Below are 24,509 nucleotides of genomic sequence, written 5' to 3' on the forward strand. Positions count from 1 at the left end.
AAACTATAGGCTAGGGTGAATGAAAAGCAAATAAAGCATTTAGGTATTTATAATTAAGGTTGGTTCTATTTTTGATAACAATTTGTTTACATTCTGTAATACTCTAATCAAATTATTATCATTAAAGAGAAATCAATGAAGGATAATCTATTTTTATATAAAATACTAAGAGATTTTCTACCAATTTCAATACTTATCTTTATTTTAAGTGGCAATAGTTATATAAGTTGACTTCATGCAATCACATATACAATTATTATCTATAAGCAATAATATCGTGTAATGCTGCAACGATATTAGCTGTTATCAACAACAAAATATATGATAAGCAAAGTTTACTGGTAGAACCTAAAAACTCCTTAGATGCAATTTCGTAGAAGCAATTTCGTAGCAGCAGTATTTAATATAAACTGTAATAAAGGATTTATGTATTGAAAAAAAACGTTAATAAGATTAGATTATATGACCGTTCTTTTCAAATACGATTAGAATATAAGTTTATTGAGTGTGCATTGTTTAAGTTAATTGTAGGTGTAAATCTGTTTATCATCATGATCCATGTATTGTTGTTCACATATAAACCACATCCAAGTCATTTGAATATGATTATGTTATTGGCATTTGAATAGAAGCCATACTTGTATTAATGGATTTAGTAAAACGGCTTTAAGGGAAGAATCAAAAAATGTGATTGGTAATTGTAGTATATTGGGTAGCAATACTTTATAAAGTAATAGTCCATCGTGATACGCTCAATAACTTCGTGGAGCATCATTGGTGTTTCGTATCAAATGTTATATTTAGCATGATTAAATAGTAATACGAAATTTGTTCCACTTTGTATTGAAAAGTTTCAAAACTAAACACGATTATCAAAATTGAAAACCTTGAACAAACATATTCAACATCAATATTGTAGTCCAATTATTTGTAAATAGTTAAATATTATCTAAGTATTTCTTTGACGACTTTCCCACATTTGATTCAATGTAAAAAAAACGTTTGAAATAGTCATTCATGGTGAACACCGATGAGAGTTGTTGCTTTTCTTTCAATATCCTTTGCATATCAGTTAAACTCTTTTGACGTACTTTATCAGCCTACATAATACACATGAAAAATAAATTATTGTACGAAATACTTACATTGTAGTATGGTATAATAATAATTTGAACAAAATTTCTTACCTTTTCCAGTAAATCAATTAAAATTGTGAATTTTCCTGTTAAAGTTGACATTTCTGTTGAAAAATTTGTCATAGCATATTCATCACCCTTATCAACAAAACCAGTTCCTGATAAAGAAATTGATATATGTTTTTGCAAACTTTCCATCTCTTTAGTATTATCACTTTCTTCCTTCATCAAACTTTCTTTCAATTCTAGCATTCTCTTCAGTTGTTCATTGAATAGTTCCACATGATTTAATATTAACTATAAAATTTTTATATAATAATGTATATTGTAACAAAAATTATAATGCTTAAAACATAATGATATCTAACCACAAAAAAAATATATTTGTACCTGAATAACATCGGAAGGACGGAAACCACCCATCCACATTATAGAACGTGCTGTTGGTGGCATCCAACAACCATAAATAATATTAAAAAGATATCAATTTTCGCTGCTGATTGCTTCATTTTGAACAGTTGATTATAATGTGAAAAAATAACCTCCAATAGTGGTCTAATTCGAGATGCATCGAAGTTGATCATTATTTGTTTACGCAAATTATAAATAAGTACTTGATGTTCCTCAAACCAATCCGAGTAGACTTTTGCAAAATTGAGAGGATCTTGCATTGATTGATTTGTTTGGACAAAAAATAATAAAGTTAGGAATGATTATAACATAATATATTATTTTGGGGAAATTAATGTTTATTTAAAATTGTAATGTATATATAAATGTACCACTATTTCTATTTCCTTGACTGAGTTCCTGTAATAAGGTATTTTTGGTTAGTTATCAATTAAGTATTAAAAAATTCAAATATAAAAAGTGAAAAATAATTGTGTTATTCATATTCATATTCATATTCAAATTAAAAGACAAAAGTTATGAATAGTACTATTCGCAGGCTTTATTAATAGACAATGTCCAACAATTAAAATAACGTAGATTACCTTTGTAAATTGATCTTGCTGTATTTGAATTTTCCTTGAGAGTTGTTCAACCTGTTTTTCCAAATCCTCTACATAGGCTTAATATTTACCATTAGGGAAATAAATTAATTAGTGTTTTTCATATTCATTCGTTTATTAAGAATTTATATAATAAACTTTAAGTATTATATAAATGTAAAAAGAGTGACATTAATTAATAGAATTATTTATATAATAATAACTGTAAATCAAATAATATATACATTAACATTATTTATTTTTACTTCATCTCATTTTTTTCATCTTAATATATCATTAAAGGATCTATAGGTTTCCTCATCATGTTGTTATAAAATTTGGATTTATATAAACGTAAATACAATAAAATAATGAAAGTAACCTTTTTTCTCAACTTGCATCTCAGATTAGCCTCTCTTTGATTAATTTTTTTTTCAAGACCTATAGAAAATAAAAGGTATAAAAATTGGAACATCATAAAAGTTTTAAGATTTTTCTTTGTCAATTACAATTATAATCAATGTCAAGAGATACATACCTTATCCTAATGACTAATTTCGTATTCTTCAACTATTTTTTCATCGATTTGTTGTTGATGATGCACTTCATTATTTTTTTCCCTTTGTGTTCCTTGAATTGAATCACTCTTATTTTCTTTTTGCTTTGTTTTAACCATTTTGATTACAAAATTTTCGTTGCAGATCTTGCATTTAGAATGAAAGAAAACAGAAACTTTGCTACTGGTAATACTTATAAAATAGGTAATTTTATTTTAGGAATTATGTTAATTGTATCATTTTTTAGGTAACAATAACAATTGTTTTGACCAAATCTTTAATAATTATTGAATAAATTCCGAAGTTTTTTAGAATAAGTAATTTTTAAAATATAATTTTAATCTATTTTAATGTCAATCTGTTTACAAAATGGTTAAAACCATTCGGAATTATCATTAATGTCAATCAATTTAGATTAAACTCATAACTATTTTAATTTATTTATCATTAATGTCAATCTATTTAATTTATTTAGCATTATATCTCATGACTATTTTAATTCCTTTAGCATTAATGTCAATCTATTTTAATATCAATACGGTATTATTAGCAGAGATGATTTGTGTTTCCGCCGATCAAAGCTTTCAAAATCATCGATTACCAACTAATATAAATTGGTAACAAATATATTACAATGATGATTGTTTTGTTCCGTTGATTGAATCACTCGAAATTATTAAACACAAACAATATAAAAAATATACCAGATTAAAGATAAACTAAATAAAAAATAAAGCATTCAATTATCTAAAATTAGTGAAGGAATTATGTTATTTTCGGGTAGACCACCTATTAATTATTATAACTGAAAATATAACTGTATCAATTAGCATTAAATTAGATGATTTCAATTATTTTAAAGAATAGATGTAGTTGTTTGTATATGGTTAATTTATAAATGAATTGAACCACTTTGACTACCTGGTTAAATGCATATTGAATTGAATATAGTATTCCTTATAATTTGTAAAAAATGTTTACATTTAAAATTGATTGATTTATATTAGGATTTGTAGCTATTAGCTAACTGTTTATAACAATTATTATGTTTTTAAATAAGATATTTTGATGTATTAAATAAGTAGATATGTATTGATTACACAGTGTATAAGTATAGATTATATAAACTACACAAAAATAAGTAATCATGTAACAATGACTTTATGGGAGAAAATGCTATCGAAATGAAAATATGAAACATAATCTGTCTTAATAGAACGATTTCAACTCCATAAACAGGATTATTATTAAAATACGAATACAAAAGGAAAATATAAAGGAAATATAAAACTTGTCCCAATGACATAAAATTGAGATTATTAGACAATAAATCTTGAAACTAAAAAAAAGATAAGTTGATAGTTGTTCTTCTCAAACATGACATTCATCAGTATAGTTTAGATGAAAATAAATGCAGCATTGTTTCCTCCATTTTGTCCTTGTAACATACCACCTCCTGGAAGATCTTGAAGACTATCAAAATAATTATAATGCTTATCAGTGTTATCAACTAATGTAACAATATAATATTTATATTAAAGAATATGGTATAAAGTTTCTTACGCTACTATGTACTCAACGATAGAATCGATACCAACATTTACGAACAGGCGGGAACCCCACAGGTGGTTAGAAACCAAAGGAGCACCTAGTGTTTATAATATAACTATATGTTAAGTTGATTGCGTGTGATTTTATAAAATAATATATATAGATAATAAAAAATAAACATATTAGGCTAAAAATTGTCTCTAACCTTGCCATTGTTTAATTAACATGTTGTTTAGCAAACATAGTAATGGAACACCATCATTGACATGAGTTATAGCATAGTCATGTAACTGTAGTGCAAGATTATTCCATAGTGTTCCTCTTATCCTGTTACCCCTGACATATTTTGATATTTAAAAAGAGTTAGTTATATCACGATTTAAATTGGGAATGCTCCTCATTAATGATGTAAAGAATGTCAATATAATACTAATATATTAATACTATATTATGTGGTTGTATAGATAGTGTGAGAACAAACTCTAAATCTTGTAGAGTAAACGTAATTGATTGCAAAAGCTGTCCATTTCTGTAATTTACGTGCAACGCCCTTAGTTCAACCAGTTGGCCGACAACATCTGTATTTAAAATATAAGATGGTATTGATATGTATAAAAAATATCAAAATGTAACAGTACACTGAAATAGATTTACGATTGTAAATTAGAGAAAACATACCAAAAGCAATTCTTGGATGTAGAACGGAGTTGATGATTTGATTGTAATGAACAGGATCGTAACCATCATTAAGTAGATGAAAAGCAACACATGGTAGTACCTGGGTATGAAGCATGAAGCGGATCTTCCATTCTTTTTTTATAAGCTTACAATGATCATCGTAAGAAACCAGGCTAAAGCGAGAAATATGCAAAAAACGACCTTCGACTAACATATCTTGGAAAATGGCTATCAAGCTCATATCAACGGATGCAATTATCTTGCCGCCCTATAAAAATGTATTTTATGATCATTGAACAATTTATATGATACAACCATGACAGGTAAATTATAGTAAAAACAACTATGAATGTACACTATTTGAATTTTCTATAATATAGTACCTGTTGATCAATAAGAATAATCTCCATAGGCCCTAAACTTGTAGGAAGCCTGAATGCGGTTTTTCTAAACACCGCAAATACCTGAACACGAACATGAGGATTAGGGATGTCAGGATGTAGATCATTCAAGTGATTGAATATAACAGCAGCATCCATTAGGTAAACAAAAATATTATCTTTTGTTTATATTTTGTAGAAAGACCGTGAATGAATGAAAAACAATGAAAAAAGTATGACATTTATAGGAACAGTTTTCTAATTTTAAATGGTGATTGGTATTCTGTTCTAATTAAATCAAATATACACCAAAAATAATACTTACAAACATGATATTCTATTTCTATTTAGAATTCTAGATAACTTTTTATTAAATTGATGTTGTATCTTAAAATTAAATGGCATGATAATTTTAGGGTTGTCCTGTATCAACTATAATACGTGAAACCATTTGAATGAAAGATTTTTATCAAATTCTTATTAAAAAATAATTATTAGAATTAAAGATAAGTATACAATATCATGTACGCAAACTCAAATGGTAAAAGTTTTGTCTGCATGTAGTTTCAACTTAAATCTACTTATAATATCGGTTTTTCTTAACTATTCTGTATTATACATATAGTCTATATAATATATATTGTTTAATACAAATTATATCTCCAATGTAATATAGAGTGAACTAATATTTACTGGTACAAATTAAATGAGTAATAAACTATGTTATTATTCTACACACATAATAAATAGTAAACTTACATCTGATTTGAAATCCTGCTATAGTGAGAAAGTATATCGATCAAATTGTCTAGGATCAGATGGCGAATTGGATACCTAAAACAATGCTCAATGTGATTAACAATTGAGGTTACCAATAAACATGATTGTAAATTAGTATTAAAAATATGGATGTTGTAATCTCATACCTGGTAGAACATAAAGCTATACATCTGCACATAGCTAACTTGGGTATAAAGTTAAAAAAAAAAAACTTATATACATAAATGTAATATGTATTACATACTTTACAAATAAAAAAAGAAAATTATTCACTTACAATTATTTAAGTGGATTGAATACCTGTAATTATGCGAACTGTCGATCAATATGTTCAGGTTTAAAATGGACAGAATAATGTAAAATTTAAATGTAAGAAACCTGTAAGTGTAAAGTAACTCTCGCTGCATCAAATTTACAGAACTTGTAATATGATAACAAATGGAATTAAACCAAAAGTAACCTTGACTATTTCTCAATCATGGTTTAGTACAATGAAAATAAGAAACAAACAAAATGACGGTATACATACTTACTAATATATTAGTTTAAATACGCCTCAAAACTTCCTTGTAAACCGCATTCTTTGTGATTTTTGAATCCTTTCCATCGTTGTCTAAAATAACGACCTTCAAACCCTTTTTGGTAGTTACACGAGATACAGCAACATACAGCTGTCCATGAGTAAATACAGGTTTACGCAGAAATAATCCGACATTTGCAAGAGATTGCCCCTGACTCTTATTGATAGTCATTGAAAAACATACGGAAACCGGAAATTGTCTTCGTCGAAACTTAACTGCTATTTTCTTGTCGCTAGGTTCAACTACCATTCGTGCTATGTATGTAAGGTTACCAAAAGAGTGACCAGTAATTATCCTAGCTTCAATAGTATGTTCTGCCAGCCTCTCCACTTGTAATCGTGTACCATTACACAACCCTTTAGATTGGTCGATATTTCGAAGTAACATTATTGGTACTCCGACTTTCAACGCAAGTTTATGGTTAGGCACACCAGGAACCTTAAGACCATTCAAAGTCTCAGGTGAATATAATTGTTGAGCAAATATGTCGTCGTCCTCATCGGGGGATAGACTATCAGAACTGTAGTAAATCCTTTCTTCACCAGATAAACTTGATAAGATATGTTCATTAATAGATTCCACTTCTTCATTTGTTGTTGCAAGAATTGCCCTGTCTTGAAAAAATTTGGGATCAACAATATTTTCACTAAGTGAAGGATATGTTGAATTGATAATTGATTCGACCGGGTTGGAGTCTGTTTTTAGTAAAACGTCATCCGGAAAATCAACATCAGCTTCACCGTCATTTGGATCATTAATCTTACCCTCACCAATTTTTAATACCCAATCTGCAAATTCAGCAATCTCTTCCCGATCAATGTTGTTTGTATCACATCTTAGTCGCATGTTTTTAGTCAATTTCAACACTTGACACTTCGACCATAAATATGAAGAATGCAATGATGCATGCACGATTTCAGACCTTGTTCCTCTTTGTATCACAGGTAGTATTTGACGGAAATCACCACCAAAAACAACTACTTTTCCACCAAAAGGCCTTGAACTCTTATCTGATTTAATTATGTCTCTCATGGTGCGATCAAATGCCTCAAAGAAATGCTTATGCATCATAGGTGCTTCGTCCCAAATGATTAATTTAGCACGGTTCAATAGCGCTGCCAAATCACTTTTCGGTTTTATTGAACAATAAGAATCTTCAAGTACATTAATAGGGATCGCAAAACGTGAATGTGCTGTCCTACCCCCACTTAAAAGTAATGCAGCAATTCCACTTGATGCGACATTTATAACTATATCTCCACGTGACCTTATTGCTGCTGCAAGAGTCTTCCAAACAAAAGTTTTACCAGTGCCACCATAACCGTATAAAAAAAAATTCTTGATTCATCCTTATCAATCGAATCAACAATTGTATCATATGCTAACTTTTGTTCAGATGTCATCGTCAAAAGATAGGTTTGATGTTCTTCTCTAAGAGTATCCATGTTAAAATCCAGTTCATCTTGAATTAACATGTTGCAAGACGTTTCTATGAACTCATAATCGGGGAATGGCATATTCGGGATGTTTTTTAAAGATGATCCTGATCTGTTTAGTTGTTTCTCGATTCATGCAAGAGCTATGTTGTGCAAGACTTTTTTCATAATCTCTGGATCTGAAGAAAAAAAAATATAAATAAAAAGATAGAGATTAATAAGTCTATAATGAAGAATTTATACGTTCAAAAAATGATATATTCCATCATAATTGAAAAACAATTTGGAAAATATTTTAAGTCGGGTATAAAGCCTGTATCTTCCGATGTACCTTGTAAATTTTGATATATAAGAATATAAATATAATATAAGTATTATATAAAATGTCCAAAAAATAATTAAATCTAGTTACCATTGGATCTAAGGCGTTCAGGGCATTCGTGTTTTAGGTCGTCCGATAGTAAGTCGCATGTTTCTTTCCACACACGTTCCGGGCATGAAATACTATCAGATGTAATTAATGATACAAACAGGTCTCTACATTGTTCACCACAAGCCCATTGATGAACCTCTTTAATGGACGCAATGTACTCTTTATCATCAGCTAATAGTCCAATAGCATAGCATGCGTCCTTATAACTATCGTATAAAATGCCATTGACAGTGCGTATCTCCTCAAAGCATGTTGGTCCTTTAACTTTATTAAGCAAAATACGAAGATAGTAAGTCTCACCGGATTTTAGAGGAACGAAATGAATTCGACCGGCAGTTCTTTGACGTGTTCTTACAGTCCACTTCCTTTTTGTTGCGTTCCATACATAATGACGTGGGAATTCAATGTAAGTGTACTGTCTTGCTTCGTGATGTTCACTGTTATAGTTCATCCATTCTAAGAATTGTGAAGCTCCAACAGATGGCTTTAAAAGTACTGTATCCATGTCATCATGTGAATCGAATAAAATTGGTTCTTGGTTTGGCAAATGGAAAGATAATCGATAGACAGCAGGTTGTCTGTATAGAATCGGGTAATCAAATAATCGCCAAGAAGCCTCACAAGCAGAAATATAACGACAACTAAATTATTCTGCAATCTCATCTCTAGCTTTTGATATTCGCTATGTTGCATCAGCTTCGGTGTTTGGTTGAAAAGATACAGAAATCCTATCAGCTCCCTTGTTTATGTATTTGAACAAATATTTAATAGACCCAATTTGATTACACCACTCAACGTTTATATGAGATTGATATTCTTTGAGTAGTGTCTTGTTGTAACCAACAACGTTTCTGCATATTAATGATAAATTATTATTACATTAATCAATGTAATAAATCATATTAAACTTTCAATGATGTATGATTAACTTGATTACCTGTTGTCAAGTTTGGTTCCAGATTTCATTATAAAATTCCCATCATCACGACGTCTATATACTGGAAAGCCTTCACTGTCAAATCGTGTTTCGTTTGTGAAGTCTTTAGGGAAATGCTTTGAACATATACCTTTTTTCATACAGGCACATGTTGGGTGATCTGGTCCGCAGGGTCCGTGAATCATAAACTCAGAGACAAGCTCATATAATTCTGGGTCTTCATCTTTATTAGGAATTTTTGCACATATTACATTGTCAATGTCTTATGGATTTGGCATGCTTTGGGTTTTATCCATGAATATGCAAATGTGAGCATGAGGAAGTCCTCTCTTCTGAAATTCAACAACATACAACACTGCAAAAAGAAAAATCAAATGTGATACAATTATTTAATATTTTATTTAATATCTTGAAACATTGAGTAAAAGTGGTGAAAGCATCCTATTTAATTTTCAATTACCTCCAATAAGACCACCAAATAGTTTTTCATCTTTAAGCTGACAGATCAAAGCATCTAACTTAATTTTAAAAACACGAGTATTTATGTCAGGTCTGTCTTCGGGTTTGAGATTCTGAGTTTCTAGAAACTGGAGTATTTCAGGCCAATTTGGATTGTAAGTGAAGGTTATAAACAAATCTGGATATCCGTATGCTCTTACGATGGCCATTGCGTCCATGTAATTTTCTCGCATGTACCTTGCATCACCAGTAAATGAAGATGGTAGTATTATTCTGGTGCCCATAAGAGATACATCATAATTTCCAGATTCTTGAGCTTCGTATAAAGTTGCTGCCTGAGCAATTCGGAATGCTTTTTGATTATTCCTAATGTAATTGAGCCTTGTGTTTTCAACCATTGTGTATGCATCAACAATAAACTGTTGTAATAAGGATCGTGACATCAAGATCAATGATGTTTCACCAACTCTGACCTGTAATCGGTATGCAAAAAACTCACGTAATGTGAGTTTGATGTGTCCAGACTTATCTTCTATTTCTACACCTTGATGCAAAATATCTGTCCTATAACCATCTTCTGCATAGGGAAATAATAACGGATACTGAAGTGCAAGATAAGAAGGATGTAGTTCAAAAATTCGATGCAATTTTTTTTCTCGAGTTTCCAAAAGAATATCTCTTTTATCGGTAGTACCATCGAGATCCCCTATTATTAGTGCTGCTACTTCGTTACACGTTGGTAAGTTATTACTGCATCCATCAGTAGTTCTGCTGCCAATTAATTTCAAACGTATGGGTTCAACTAAGTTCATGTCAAACCTATCCCTGGCCATGCGAAACTGTTTAACCAATGGGTTAATTTCATCCAATAAACCTTTTATTTCAAAAACTATTGATGGATCAAGAGTTGATGTAGTTGTCGTCGTTTTTGATCCCTTATTCGCGTGTTTTGAATTGCTTATATATAAAATTTTGATTTTAATATAGGTTGAAATTAATTTTTAAAGTTTAAACTTTAATAATTAGAAATATATACCTGTATGCATTGATTTGATTCTCTACTTCATTATTGGTTGAGTAGATGTATAACTGACAAAAACGTGGTTGCTGACCATCTTCAGGTAATAAACTTCCAGCCAAATGATAATTTTGACCACACATTCTGTAGACATAAGGTGCTCGTTCGGTATTGATTGAATGGTCTAATTTACCACCAATGGACGTGAAACTGTACATCATATTATACCGTCTGATATTTTCAACAAAATTTTTACTCCTTGGTGTGTTTGTGGTAAAAAGTTCCATTAGTAAGTTTGGTGGATGTACCAATCCTGGTAACTCCACCTTACCGCCTAAACAGCAAAGTGAGTATGACTTTTTGGGTAAAGATCTATTTCCACGCATTGCTTCTGATTTCCATAGCCTGGCTTTACACGAGCTACAGATATATACCGGATCACCAATGTCTCGATAATCTGTTTGAGTTATATAGAACATAAATATAAACATTTCTTTATAAAGTTGTATAATTAGTAAAATAGGAGTTTTAAACACGTGACTTAATTGTATTAATATGGTTATACCTTTAGAAATTGGAGACCTTAATGTAAGTTCTGAGTGACTGCCGTAGGAACTATTAAGATTTTCACTATTCATTCCAAGTGGAATCATTTGAGAATCTGAGAAATTGTTATTAGGTCTTCTTCCTCTGCGATTTCCTGTGATATATAAACAATAGTGCTAATATGTTATATCTCATTTATGTAAATAAATCTATCTTTTCTAAAATTAGTGTAATTAGTAGTATGGAACTGATTCTGTATTATTAAAATCAACCTTTGGAATTTTTAACATTTTCTAAGGACAGATTGGATTGCACAGGTTGTTTCCTTTGTCTTGATATGGTTCTGCTTCCTTGAGAAATCGCTGCAGCAATTAAATTAATGTTGTAATCAATTATTTTATTAATACGCATTGTTATGCGATTTAAATACCAATGCCAACTGACAAATACATCATAAATTATTATTTAGGGAGAAAACTATGGATACCTTCAGAATTAGATGAGGAACCAACTTCTAGAGTAACACTCTTTTGAGCATTGTTTGATGTAACTGTTTTTTTAGGTCTGCCTAGAGGGTGCTTTGTTATGTTAATTATTGTATCTGCTGAACAAAACAGTGTTGTAGATCTTAGTAGAAGATATTAGTTAAAATATATTCAGTATAACTATATGTAGATTTCAAAAAACGAAAATAAACCTAATCATTTATTGGTATGCTGTATAAATGTTACCGGATTTGTCTTCAAGCATACCTTGTACAGAATCTGTTTGTGTAGTGGATGATGCAGTATTGAAGGGTGACTTATAAGGCATAACATTTTCTTTTGCGCAAGTCCGAGCTATAAAATAAGTAATATTTTTAGATTTTTAAATTTTAGTAAACCGAATGATACAATTGTGTATAATAATAGCATGATAGACTAATCGTTACTTACTTATATATGAAATGCTTGAACTTTTGTTATGAATATCTTCCAGTCTTTTACAGGTGTTATGTTGAATGTCAGCTTGGTCCACTTGTGCAGTATTGTATGAAGATATTCCTCTTGGCGTCGTTGTGAAGTTAACTTGTTGTCCAGAATTTGTAAACGTCCCAGAACCTATTATATTTTGTATTAAACGATCATGTTGATAAAGTAAGTAATATAACATATCAACATCATTGATTAATACGTAAAAGATTTAGATATTTCAACGTATTGATTAAGCCTGAACAATCGATGTTTTCTGAATCGATATCCAAGTCGAAAGGCACAACATCATTATGTTGAAGTATGTATCTTGGAGGACGTCCAACAGATTTTCCTCTTTTGCCAGTTCGTTGATTATCTCCAATTGATGTTGATGAAGAGTTGTTTCGTTGAACTGTTGTTATTAACAGCCAAAATTTGTTTAAATAAATTTTACATATTATAATTGATCACTTAAAATTCATTGTAGCAAACAATCGTTGAAAAAGACTCACCATTAGTGATATTTGATAAAGGTGAACGGTTAGTAATCATGTTCATAGAATGTGTGCTTGGAGATTGTTGTATGTTGCTGGCAAGTGGTGTACCTGGGATTACATTGATAAAAACAGTCAATCTAATAATATTTAAAAGGCTAAATGAACATGTTATTTTATTCTATTTTCTATATTTTTCAATATAGAAAACATATAAACAATGGGTACAATAGACTGTTAAAGTGTAATTAACGGTTAGTGATATCTGAAAGTGGTGAACTGATGCTTCCACATAAATTCCTTTGTTTCTTTCCTATGCTTAGTTGATTATTGATCTCTACCGATGATCCTGTTATTATCAAATAATAGTAATTATCATTATTCGTAAAATGGATAATGTAAAATAAAAACAGACAAATAATAATACAAAACCAACACTTTAATTTACAAAACAAAGAAAATATGTGCTTGGATTTTAAAGCAAGGATCATTTCAATAACAGTTAACAGAATATGTTTACATACTTTTAAAATTGTCGTTTGATATACGTACTATAATAAGATATTGTTTGTAAACTACTGGTAATGTAGTTCATAGTCAAAATCAATTAGACTTATCAGTATCAACAATCAGTATTTCACTATTGAATATAAAAAGAATGTGAAGATGAACCAGTATTGTGGAAATTAAATTAGTTAAGCATATAACAATTACCTAAAGTATACGACTCTGTATTCATCTCAGTTGGATTTAATTTGATCTTCCTTTTCCTAACTGGTGTATGTTCCTCACAATTTGATGTGTCCATTGAATTCCGAATCAAAGTGATGTGTGCAGGGTGTGACTGACTATCTCAATCGATAGAATTTATGTTGAAGTGTAATAGCATATGGGTAGATATGTTCTTCAATCTGCGATGGATTAGGGTTTATATTAAGGATATAAGGCGGGGAAGCTTTTGAACATAATTTGAGACGTCGCTTTCTATTTTTTCGATTATTAATGAAATAATGATAATAATAATAATAATAATAATAATAATAATAATAATAATAATAATAATAATAATAATAATAATAATAATAATAATAATAATAATAATAATAATACATTCAATGTTTTTTAATGTTTAATATATGAGTAATATCGTTTTTAATGAATTTAATTAAATCATTTATTGAAAAGATTTGCCAGAAAATATGTTAAACGAATGAATCAAACTAAAAAATCTTATATTTGGTAACCTTATAATTAATTAGTAAGAAAAATCGGGACTAATTTTAGCATAATCCAAATATAAGATGTTACGTTAAGGTTAACAAATTTATAATGTAAAATATCTAGTGAATAAATAGTATGGGTTTAGTTACTATATATGGAAAAATTTTGATTTATTTTATATTCAATGACAATTTTGGTATGTATCAATATATTGTTTATTGTTTATACAATTTAATCAAAAAAAATTATTGCACATTCATAGGGAATAAAGAAACGAACACACATTTATTATACGATATGAATATAACAATAGTAACGAACAACATATGCAAATACAACTTTCACTAACACAAAACATAACGTAAAAAAGGAAAGTAAATACTTATTCATATTAAATGTTGTAAACCCCAAATTTATAATTCTCAATGTCTCAATAATATATTCCCTACTTTTTGTAAACATGTAGTAGATAAAACGCACGATCAGCAACTATGTAGCTGAATAAACATACATCACCATGCTTTAGTGCTTTCTGTTCGCGAAAAATAGGAAATCCGGTAGGCACGACCAAGTTAGGTTTTTTCTTATCCTTCTCTTCTATAAGACGCCATTTCCATTTAGATCCTAGATTATCATAGCAAAAAACTGTACTACCACTTTGGAGGCCAGGAAGTCCAATCAACTCCTTTGGAAGACGCTGATTAATAAGAATTAATATGACTTAACTTTGCTACACGTGAACAAAATTTAATTAAGCAGAATTAAATAGTTAGATCACGTACCTGAAGTTTACCGCTAAGCACCTCAATGTTAACAACATGGTAGTATAGTTGAGGTTCTAGTAGAACACTACGTGGAAGTTGATTTAGAGCAAACTCGTTTTCCTCCATCTTGTATTAACAACATGGTATTATATCTTGCTTTTTTTAGGTATATTGGGTTGACTTGTTTTTTATGGTAATTATATGTTGATATCGTATGAGGAATTATAAGGTCAATGTATAATCTCGTGGTTTAATTTTATAATGCAAATAAATGAATCAATCATCTACAAAAATATAACATCCAGTGATCATATAATACTCGAATTTAGAAAATCATCTACGAAATCATAATTGGTGGTAATATAAAACTGCCAACTAAGTGATTTTAGATCACTCTAATAGTAACATTAGAGTGAATGATGCATGAAGTAGTCAAAAGAAATCAACATTCAATATCATTCATAGCAAAATAGAATAAGGAGTGACATAGATATTTGTTAACAATAAAACATGTTCAAACAAACTGACACATATATCCACAATATCGATTACTGCAATCGAATAAATACGACATATTTAAGATCGTAGCAATCTGCGCTTATATTGAATATTGCAGAATGAAAGCTTTTACATGCCTAGTTAGAATCACCATTTATTGGGTGAGTGTGATCTTCAAGCATCACAAAAGTACGATCTGAAGACTGGAACGCAATGAGACAACGTTCACCACCTTTATATCCATTTGATTTCTTAAACTTATACCATCCTGCTGAGACATACAGATTAGGCTATTTTTTGTTTTTTTTCATTTTTAGTCGCCATATGTGATCAACTCTGTTGCAATCCACACACTTGTAAAAGCATTCCTTCTCAATTTCTGGTAACTGAACAAATTCTTGTGGTAGACGCTGATAACAAACACAATAATAATTATAAACCAGTGCAAATTCTTTTTTGAATAATTCTTGATGTATATTTTTACATTGATTCACAAACCTAATTGTTAACATGTGATTTAACTTGTTGTCTAAATTTAAATTCACGTGTTATGGTATTGTATGTATAATAAATGAATTTATAGATGAAGGAATATTACCCAAACATTTCCTCGTGGGATATTGAAGAAGACAATTGTGTATGATTCCGCGGGACTCAAAGGAATGGATGAATCACTTGCAGTACTGATATTATCTAAGTCAAATTTACTGGTTTCATAACAATCAGAACTATTATCAGATTGATAAGAATTGTTTTTCATGATAGTATGCTTTTCATTACTTTTTAGGAGTCCTGATTTTGATTTGGAAGAAGAATCTTTTTTCAAAATTGTAGATTGTGATACTTCTGCACATTTCAATACCAATCTTGGAGTTTTAGCAGTTGTAGCAGTAACTGCGTAAAAAAACTTTAATTATGAGTACACCTAATTTGTTCTTGATTAGATAAAATAACATGAAATAAACTAATATTTGTGGACACATGATTTTGATTTTGAAGAAGAACCTTTTTTCTTCATTCTGGATTGTGAGACTTCAGCACATTTCAAGACCAATCTTGGAGTTTTGGCAGTCAAAGAAGTACCTGCGTGAACACAAAATTTCTCTTTGAGTACATCTAATATGTACTTGTTTCTGTACAATATACACAATTAAACAATTCTGAATGAGTGTATTTGTAGAATTTTAACAAAATAGATTTAGAACAGATAATCAATTTCAATGTTTTTTATATTCATTAATTATTAAATTAGTGATTAAAAAGCATAAAATATGTTTATAATCCCAATTCGATTATCAATTTTATAGTAGTTAATCCATAACCATTTTTGGGATTAGTAAACAAATGCTAATATTTGTTATTTTTGTGTATCAACGAAACATAAATACAGAATATGTACATGGATTAATGCTAAATAAACAATAACGTTAACAGATTGGATCCTAAAACTTGCATATAGGTTAAAGTAATTTACTGTACATCCAACCTGAGCTTAGTTGGATACACATGATACATCCAGAAAGTATTGCATGTTCACGACTATTAGAACTATGTAAGATGTAAACATCAACGCGTTTAATGATTAAACTTATAAACCGAAAATAGTAGTAAAGAGCATAAACTACTTTTATGCTATAATTAAGATACAACGCGTTGTGGTTGGAAAACCCTAACTCTTTAGTTGAAGGTTATTTTTGGTTATCAATTCAAACAAATAATATAGAATATAATTCTAATACTGATCGCAACAGTTAAAGGTGTATGAAACTGGTAAAGAATACCTTCTTTCGTCATGGTGGATTGGTTTTTTTGCAACCTGAGCGATCGTAGAGAATTGGTAAGAGGAAAATAAACACAGATTGAAAGGTAACCTTGTTACAATAAGCATAGTAATCGAGGATGGTAGGTGCAGATTTGTTAATTAATTTCTTGGTAAAATTCGTGATGGGCCGAAGTTGAATGGACTAATATTATAAATATTCTATTGGGCCGATACTTTGGAAGTTATTTAATGTACAAAAGTAAGCATGTTATAGATTATAAGTTGGTTAGGGTTCGGGTATAACCAACATTTATGTTTAGTTTCAAATTTTTAAACAAACTAAATGTTTACTTAGGTGTATGCATATCTGATATTCTATTGCTCTGTTGCTTACATAGTAGACATAAGGTTAAAAAGAGTGGAATCTTATGATATTCCTGATTTGCTTATTGTAAAACCAAATGTATGTATTTCTATGCAACTTAAAAAATACTTATGTGTAACTTTGATTTGCAATCTTAATTTATCAACTCAAGAGTTCCGAGTACATATCATGTATGTAGGAATATCACAAGACAAACACTTAAGAAATCATTTATGTTGTAGTAAACAACCATAACAATGTTGGTGTTTAATTCTTGAGATTTGAACAAAAGTACCTAACCAGCATATACCATAAGATATGAGATATACGATAGTTATAAGCATGTGGTTTTTTGATAATTCAAAAAGTAATACTTATCCAGAAATACATAATCCAAAACATATCAGTCACAATAAGTTTAGGAACCTTCAAAACATACATAGTAAGTTAGGGGTTAATCTCACAAACACAGCATTAACAAACGTTTTAAACTAAAATCCAAGAGGTGTTTCAAATTTGTGGAACTTTGAGTTGCTGAAATTCAGCTTTGCCAATTTTGTACGAAAACACGCATTCATCTCCTTCTTTCAATCCATTTGCTTTTAAGTAAACTCCCCATCCAGATGAAACAGACACCTTCTTGTTGCTGCTGCTACCTTCAGTAATCAATCCCAACGACCAACGATTATTTGCACGATTTCCTTTTACGCTTTAGTTCAGGTAGTTTACTCAATTCTTCTGGTAGGCGCTACATTAAAACAACAAATAAGTTAGTCCTGTGAACAGTGATGTTGTTGTATAAATCACTACAAATAAGTTAATACAATGATTTATATAGCAGATTTTAAAATGAGTTGAAAAAGTCAGAATCTTACCCAAAGATGCGCACGACGAATTGTAAACCAAACATATATGTGGTTAGAATCAATAAGAACATCATAGAAATCGACTTTCCCAACGTTGCACAAGACAAGGTTATTGTGAAATGAAGTGGACTTAAATGGGTGCGATTCGTTGGTGGACATATTCTGAGCATCTGGCACACTATTGTTAACATCCTGAATCAGAGTTTGATAATCCATTCGAGGCTTTTTTTCACTCGGACCACAGTCTTCTATTGGTTCAGTTTTAACTTTGATAGATTGATTTAGAACCAAATTATTAGGGTGTTGAGTAACACCGTTGAAAGCTTCAACCGGCTTGACACATGAATCTGGTGAAAAAACATGAAGTTGAATTCTCTTCTCAGTCATCTTATTGAAAACCAAAGTATCTCCAAATCTGATCCCAAGATCATTAACAATTTTACCCCAACCATTGCATATAAGGTATCCCTCAGCATCAACATCGACTTTTAATTTACATTGGTAACCGCCAACTGTTGTTATATTAACATCTATCGGCATAATATACTGTCTAGTTTTAGCAGTGACCCACTCTCTTGGCAAGACCTGTTAAAAAACAATCTATAATAGTAAAGATAATGATAATGATGGTAGTCATTTAGAGACGTATAATATAATAATAATATTTATTTTAAAATAATATTAGGTTATGGTCTAGTGACATCACCATCTGGTTAGTTGGGGGCATTAAGTCTACATAGAAATACATAGTAAGACGACTGGCAGGCGAAAACTTCTCGAGACCTTATTCATAATCAAAACTTATCATTCGTAGAGTTGTTTTATCTATTTCTTCAAACACAAATATATCTTTCTGTTGACTCTTAAGGTTCTGAACGATAGATGCCCAACCATCACCGAAGCATAGCTGGTCATTTGAGTTTAACATTGTTTTAACATGGAAAGTAAGTCCTGCTACTGTATGAATAACAAAATGTGTTGGCTTTCCATCGGTGTAATGTAGCATGGTCCACTTGTTGGGAAGTGCCTGTAGTTACATAACAAATAAAGATATTATAGATTAGTTATGGGTATTATGAATAAGACTGACTTTTCACTGGGATGACATGTCTATGTACGATTTATATGCTGAAGTTACCATAAACGGTGCCATTGGATATCTCAATGTCTTGAAAAAAGATGGCTTTTCAATGTTGGTAGTCATAATTATTGAATATGCCAATAGCAAGCAGATACAACATTTAGTACTTTATTTGTTTTACATGTAACATGATATAATAAACACAAATAACAAATCCATCACAGTTATTAAGTGTATTAGAATACCAACAAATTGCAGATAAAAATAAATAATCAACGGTGAAAATTTGAATTACACAATTCTATTGTGAGGTATCTGTATGATTATTTTTATGTAAGATGTTCATGTAATGCATTCTACTTTAGTTAATTTCCAATTTATAAATGTGGTCATACAGAACATGTATAATACTAATTTTTAGTATTATGGGTACAGATATTAAATTTAGAAATTCTAAATACCACTGGCGCTATTAGCAAATTGGTGAAATCAATTGATATTAAAGTATATGCAATTTATCCCAAAATAAGAGGATACTTGTAATTATATTGTTTGCAAATTTACCCTAAAATTAGGCTAGATGTTGTTACAGTAGGTTTGTGATCATATTACTTTAAAAGTATAGTATAAACGACACAACAGATCCTCAATTAGTACTATTTTTTAATTATACTCAATTGCATGCATATACCTATTTCAGTAAGAATCCGTAAGGTTAGAGAAGGATTAATACAAATAATTAAAACATACTGATAAAAAGTGAATAAAGGAATTAAAAAACACAATCTAATCAACAAAACCCTTGTTGTCATATCCTTCTGGATCTTACAACCATCATTAAAATACACACATTGAAATTTAAAATAAAAAAAAAGGATGAAACAATATAATGTTATTTGAATGCATATAAACTAGAAACTAATAGAACTAACTTCGATTTGATCTTCGTAATTGCAGTTCTTCTTCAAGAAATCGTTTTTGGGATGATCGGTGTTGGAACAAATGTATGTATAGTGAAGAATAGCGTCTTTCCCTATTCGGTAATATTAAGTATCGTTTACACTTCCGAAATCGATTTGGTGGGTTAAATTATGCCAATCAGCAACACTATTGATGTGGGCTTTTTTTATTATTTAACATGCCAAAATTGGCCCAATAGTTAATGTCAGCCTAGTGTTCAAGTTTGTGCACAAATTGTTGTTGGACTCGTAATACAAACATATCAAATGAAGTGCGTTGACATCTTACGATCTATATCAAGCAATGTACTTGATTGAATCATGACAAAACACTATACTATACCATATTCAATTTGTAAAACCATCTTCAATTTGTAAAACTATATCATGTCAACCCACTTTTTGGATAGATTGGGTTATACTTTTTATTTAAGAATGCAAATTTCAAACTCCACGAATGAATAGGATCCTAAAAAAAGTAAGCATATATTTTAGGAAATGATTTTGGCAATTAACAATACCGCGTATTCAAATAAATAAGTGTTAATTGTTACCAAAAATGTTTCGTTCTTATCATTTGCTAAGTCAGTGTGCAAATATTAGTTTTTAGTAAATATATTTATTAGTGGTATAGCTGAAATATGAAAGTAGGTTTATATCCATGTAACAATGAAAGTATTTCGTGTTAGACTTGTTTGAAAAGGTTAAACTAAATAGACATTAGATAGTATAACAGAGTAATACGATTATATATCAACGTTCCATACTTTTTAATGTATGATAAAATACCGAAAAATATATGAAATCGAGCATATTATTATCAAAATAATAAAGTAAAAACACAGAAAACATTATTCGTAATGTGCTATAACGCACATGGAAAGCAACAAATACTCAAACAGGATATTGAAATCGTTCGTAAGACATTATTAAATAAAGATAAAAAAAACGATGGCAAGAGATTAAAAATCTGCAAGTCGAGGTATCTTCAAATCCTCAATTGCTTTTGTAGCACCAGAAGTAGGTGTCTCATTTGCTTCATCTTCGAGAGGAGATTCACTTTTACGCTTCTGACCAGAGCTGCCTGGAGTCCATGTACTAACACTAACTTCAGAAGAAGAGGCAGGCTCAATCTTAGGTACCTGTGTACAGATGAATTATGTTTAGAACTAAGTTATTATGATATACACTTAAACTTTCAATGTATGCAGATAAATGTGTACAATATTTTAGTTGAGATTATATTGTGATGTTACCTTGAAAGTGTTCAACGGAGTACTATGGAAAGCAGTAGGATCATTAAACTCGTCGTTGCTTTGCTTGTTCTTGAACTTTTCTTCCAAAGCTTCAATAACATCATCCTCATTTGTAACATCGTTGACAGTGAAACCAGAGTTGATGTACTCAAGATTTTTACTATTGATGTTAAACATGAAAGCAAACTTTTTATTTTCCAGCTGTTGTACCTCAGGCGGATAATCTGAAGGGTCTGCACACTATAATAACAATTCACTTTAATCTTGTTTATGATATATAGTGTTAATTAAGAAATTTAATTAAAGAGGAAATATATAACATTTTAAAATCAATTTTAATTTTAATTAGAAATCATATAATGAGATAGAATGGAATCCTTACACTTTTTGCACACTTATTCAACCAGTTAACACTTTTATTTAACATGCTAGCAAGTTGGCCATCAAAAAGCACGCAATAACAATTTCCACTCTTGTCACCAACTCGTAATGTTAAACGAATCCTTATATAAAACAAATTAAAGTGATGGTGATATAAAGTACAATCTTTAGAAACTGATAGAAATTATAAGATGTTTGGATATTAATAAATACCTGGGACTATAACTTTCAACAACCTCACATTGAACGCACTCTAACATAGTGGATTCAGAATCAACATCAAACCTATTGATGACTTTACCGTTGCATTTGTTGCACTTGTAGCCAAACCAACCTTCAGTTTTGACAATTTCTAACACTCTACCAAGCATCACGAATGTTGTTGGCTGCAATCATATAAAAATTATAAGTTGATGTTGTCTATAGTTTGATGAGTATTGCCATAAAGAATGTTACCCGTTTGGTACATATTTAGATGCATTATATTGTGTGGATACTTAAGCTGACCTTTGAAATTGCAAGAGCATCTTCGATTAGGTATGGGGTGGGGGCAGTGAATCTGTCGACATTAGTAGTGATTTTCATGCCAGCATTAATGGCAGTAGGTGTTAACTGATTCACCCCCGGATCCATCTGAGTATCAACCATCCTATGACATTGATCAATAAGACACACATTAAATTTTTAAACATGATATGAATTAAATTAATATAAAATGGTTCTGATAATGGTTATGATAAACTACGTATACTTGATTAATAAAATAAAAAATAAAAGAAAAAATTACAATGACTTATACTGTTCAACGGGTGCAACTGCCTCGTTTAAGTAAACACGACATCCCCACAACATATTGCTAACTTGGGGAGCATCTGTATTATAACATAAATTATATATATCAGAAATAATCTAAATTCATTGAGTAATCGTCATTATAAATAATGATTAACAAATGTATTAATATATTGAACGTGTATATGTTTCTTACCATCCCAAACCTTAAGTCGGCAGTTGTGGATAAGCATGACAACATTGTTCTTGAATGTATCATCCAAAGCAGAAACAAACTCATGAAGGTGAGATGCATGTTGTCCCCAAAGTGCACATTTAATGTTCTCACCACTTTGTCAATTTTTAGGTATATAATCAGTATTCATGAAGGTTATCAAATTTAGTTAATATTGTATGTAATAGTTCAATAATACAAACCTTAAGTCTTGGAGTTGAAATTCAATACACTTTGTTTCAATACCCTTACTGCGTGTGACACGTAGCTCTTTTAGTTCAACTAACTTTCCGACCACATCTGCAAAATTTGACATACAGACATAATTAATGCATGTTATAAAATATATATAATTGATTTGTTAAAAAGTCAACGAATGAAAGTATTATAAAGTTACCAAAAATTTCATCTTCCTTCAACAGAGATTGATTAATGTCAGCATAGTTGACAACTCGAAAGACATCCTTCTGGATATCAAAAGCTTGAGTTGTTCGTACTCTAGATCCACGTAGTAAGTGGATCTTAAACTGATGATCAAGAAGAGGAACATCATCGTTGTCTTTGCCAACACGAAAACTACCAACTTCATAATAGTTTCCTTCTTTGAATGTGCTACCAAAATATGTCATCACAGATTTGTCCAATGTCGCCCGTATTTTAGTACCCTATTTGTATAAAAAAAATCTTGTTAAAAGTTAAGATTAGCAAAATCAAAAATATAACAGTTGTCAATGAATGCGATAAGTTGCATTGCATAATTTACCTCAGAATCAACAAATACCATCTCAAAAGATGATGCGCTATTGGGGTTTTTCCAATATGTTTTTCGCCAGGTAATGTGCACTTTAACTCTGATCATGACATCACCGGTTTGTTCAGTGATGAGTTTCAACGGGGTGATTTCACTGACAGCTTCCATTTTTTGTTAGGACAAGTTGCAATTTAGTAGAGAGTGTTTGAATATGAGAAGGAGTGAGTTGTTTGGTGTGAATTCAATGGATGATTGTAGCTATATTTATACTAAAGGCTTACGTTATGGGATGATGTTAATGGAGGTAATTTAGCAAAAGATAAGAACCAACAATTTTGGTAACAACTATCACTGCTTTATTTGAATACGCGGTATCTTTAATAACCGAAATCATTTCCTAAAATGTATGAATACTTTTTGACCAGGATCCTAATTATTCGTGAAGTTTGAAATTTGAATTCTTTTTAACAAATCACTAATTATTATGAATTGATACACTTACATAATTAGATGATTTTAGAGGACAATTACAAAAATATGCATAACAGCTTACATTAGTAATTAATATACTTCCATATCTGAGTTGAGATGGAAGTCAAGCATCGAATAATACAGAAAAGTAACATACCTCTGTTAACATGTTCAAGGCAACATGTTCAGTAATTACCT

At 30.2% G+C, this 24,509-nt stretch overlaps 3 protein-coding genes across 3 annotated transcripts; all 3 read right to left on the reverse strand.

Moving 5' to 3' along the window:
- Positions 1 to 4,082: 4,082 nt before the first annotated feature.
- On the reverse strand, positions 4,083 to 5,453 carry LOC139899448 (uncharacterized). The gene is made up of 5 exons (XM_071882271.1): positions 5,298 to 5,453; positions 4,915 to 5,182; positions 4,718 to 4,814; positions 4,442 to 4,572; positions 4,083 to 4,195 (listed from the first exon to the last, which is right to left on the reverse strand). Exons 1-5 carry the CDS (start codon positions 5,451 to 5,453, stop codon positions 4,083 to 4,085), a joined length of 765 nt encoding a protein of 254 aa, XP_071738372.1.
- Positions 5,454 to 6,071: 618 nt separating this feature from the next.
- LOC139899454 (uncharacterized) lies at positions 6,072 to 9,029 on the reverse strand. The gene is made up of 4 exons (XM_071882284.1): positions 8,504 to 9,029; positions 6,650 to 7,932; positions 6,221 to 6,244; positions 6,072 to 6,128 (listed from the first exon to the last, which is right to left on the reverse strand). The coding sequence occupies exons 1-4, from the start codon at positions 9,027 to 9,029 to the stop codon at positions 6,072 to 6,074; spliced, it is 1,890 nt and encodes a 629-aa protein (XP_071738385.1).
- Positions 9,030 to 21,408: 12,379 nt separating this feature from the next.
- Positions 21,409 to 24,008, reverse strand: LOC139899464 (uncharacterized). Its single transcript, XM_071882294.1, has 10 exons — positions 23,853 to 24,008; positions 23,487 to 23,754; positions 23,293 to 23,389; positions 23,072 to 23,205; positions 22,871 to 22,955; positions 22,591 to 22,732; positions 22,297 to 22,469; positions 22,085 to 22,205; positions 21,703 to 21,942; positions 21,409 to 21,588 (listed from the first exon to the last, which is right to left on the reverse strand). Exons 1-10 carry the CDS (start codon positions 24,006 to 24,008, stop codon positions 21,409 to 21,411), a joined length of 1,596 nt encoding a protein of 531 aa, XP_071738395.1.
- Positions 24,009 to 24,509: the final 501 nt, after the last annotated feature.

The sequence above is a fragment of the Rutidosis leptorrhynchoides genome, chromosome 1, assembly GCF_046630445.1.
Source record: "Rutidosis leptorrhynchoides isolate AG116_Rl617_1_P2 chromosome 1, CSIRO_AGI_Rlap_v1, whole genome shotgun sequence".
Lineage (NCBI taxonomy): Eukaryota > Viridiplantae > Streptophyta > Magnoliopsida > Asterales > Asteraceae > Rutidosis > Rutidosis leptorrhynchoides.

Bases quoted from the DNA above. Each gene is read 5' to 3' on its own strand.
- LOC139899454 (XM_071882284.1), bottom strand. From the start codon at position 9,029: ATGGATACAGTACTTTTAAAGCCATCTGTTGGAGCTTCACAATTCTTA. The intron at 6,245-6,649 runs GTTTACAAGGAA...AGCTATGTGCAG, and splicing joins CAAAAATCACAAAGAATGCG to ATGTATAGCTTTATGTTCTA. The intron at 6,129-6,220 runs GTATGAGATTAC...GCATTGTTTTAG, and splicing joins ATAGCTTTATGTTCTACCAG to GTATCCAATTCGCCATCTGA.
- LOC139899448 (XM_071882271.1), bottom strand. From the start codon at position 5,453: ATGGATGCTGCTGTTATATTCAATCACTTGAATGATCTACATCCTGAC. The intron at 4,815-4,914 runs GTATGTTTTCTC...TTTTAAATACAG, and splicing joins ACATCCAAGAATTGCTTTTG to ATGTTGTCGGCCAACTGGTT. The intron at 4,196-4,441 runs GTTAGAGACAAT...TTGTTACATTAG, and splicing joins GTTAATTAAACAATGGCAAG to TTGATAACACTGATAAGCAT.
- LOC139899464 (XM_071882294.1), bottom strand. From the start codon at position 24,008: ATGGAAGCTGTCAGTGAAATCACCCCGTTGAAACTCATCACTGAACAA. The intron at 23,390-23,486 runs GTAACTTTATAA...CAAATTTTGCAG, and splicing joins GAAGGAAGATGAAATTTTTG to ATGTGGTCGGAAAGTTAGTT. The intron at 23,206-23,292 runs GTTTGTATTATT...AAATTGACAAAG, and splicing joins TTTCAACTCCAAGACTTAAG to TGGTGAGAACATTAAATGTG.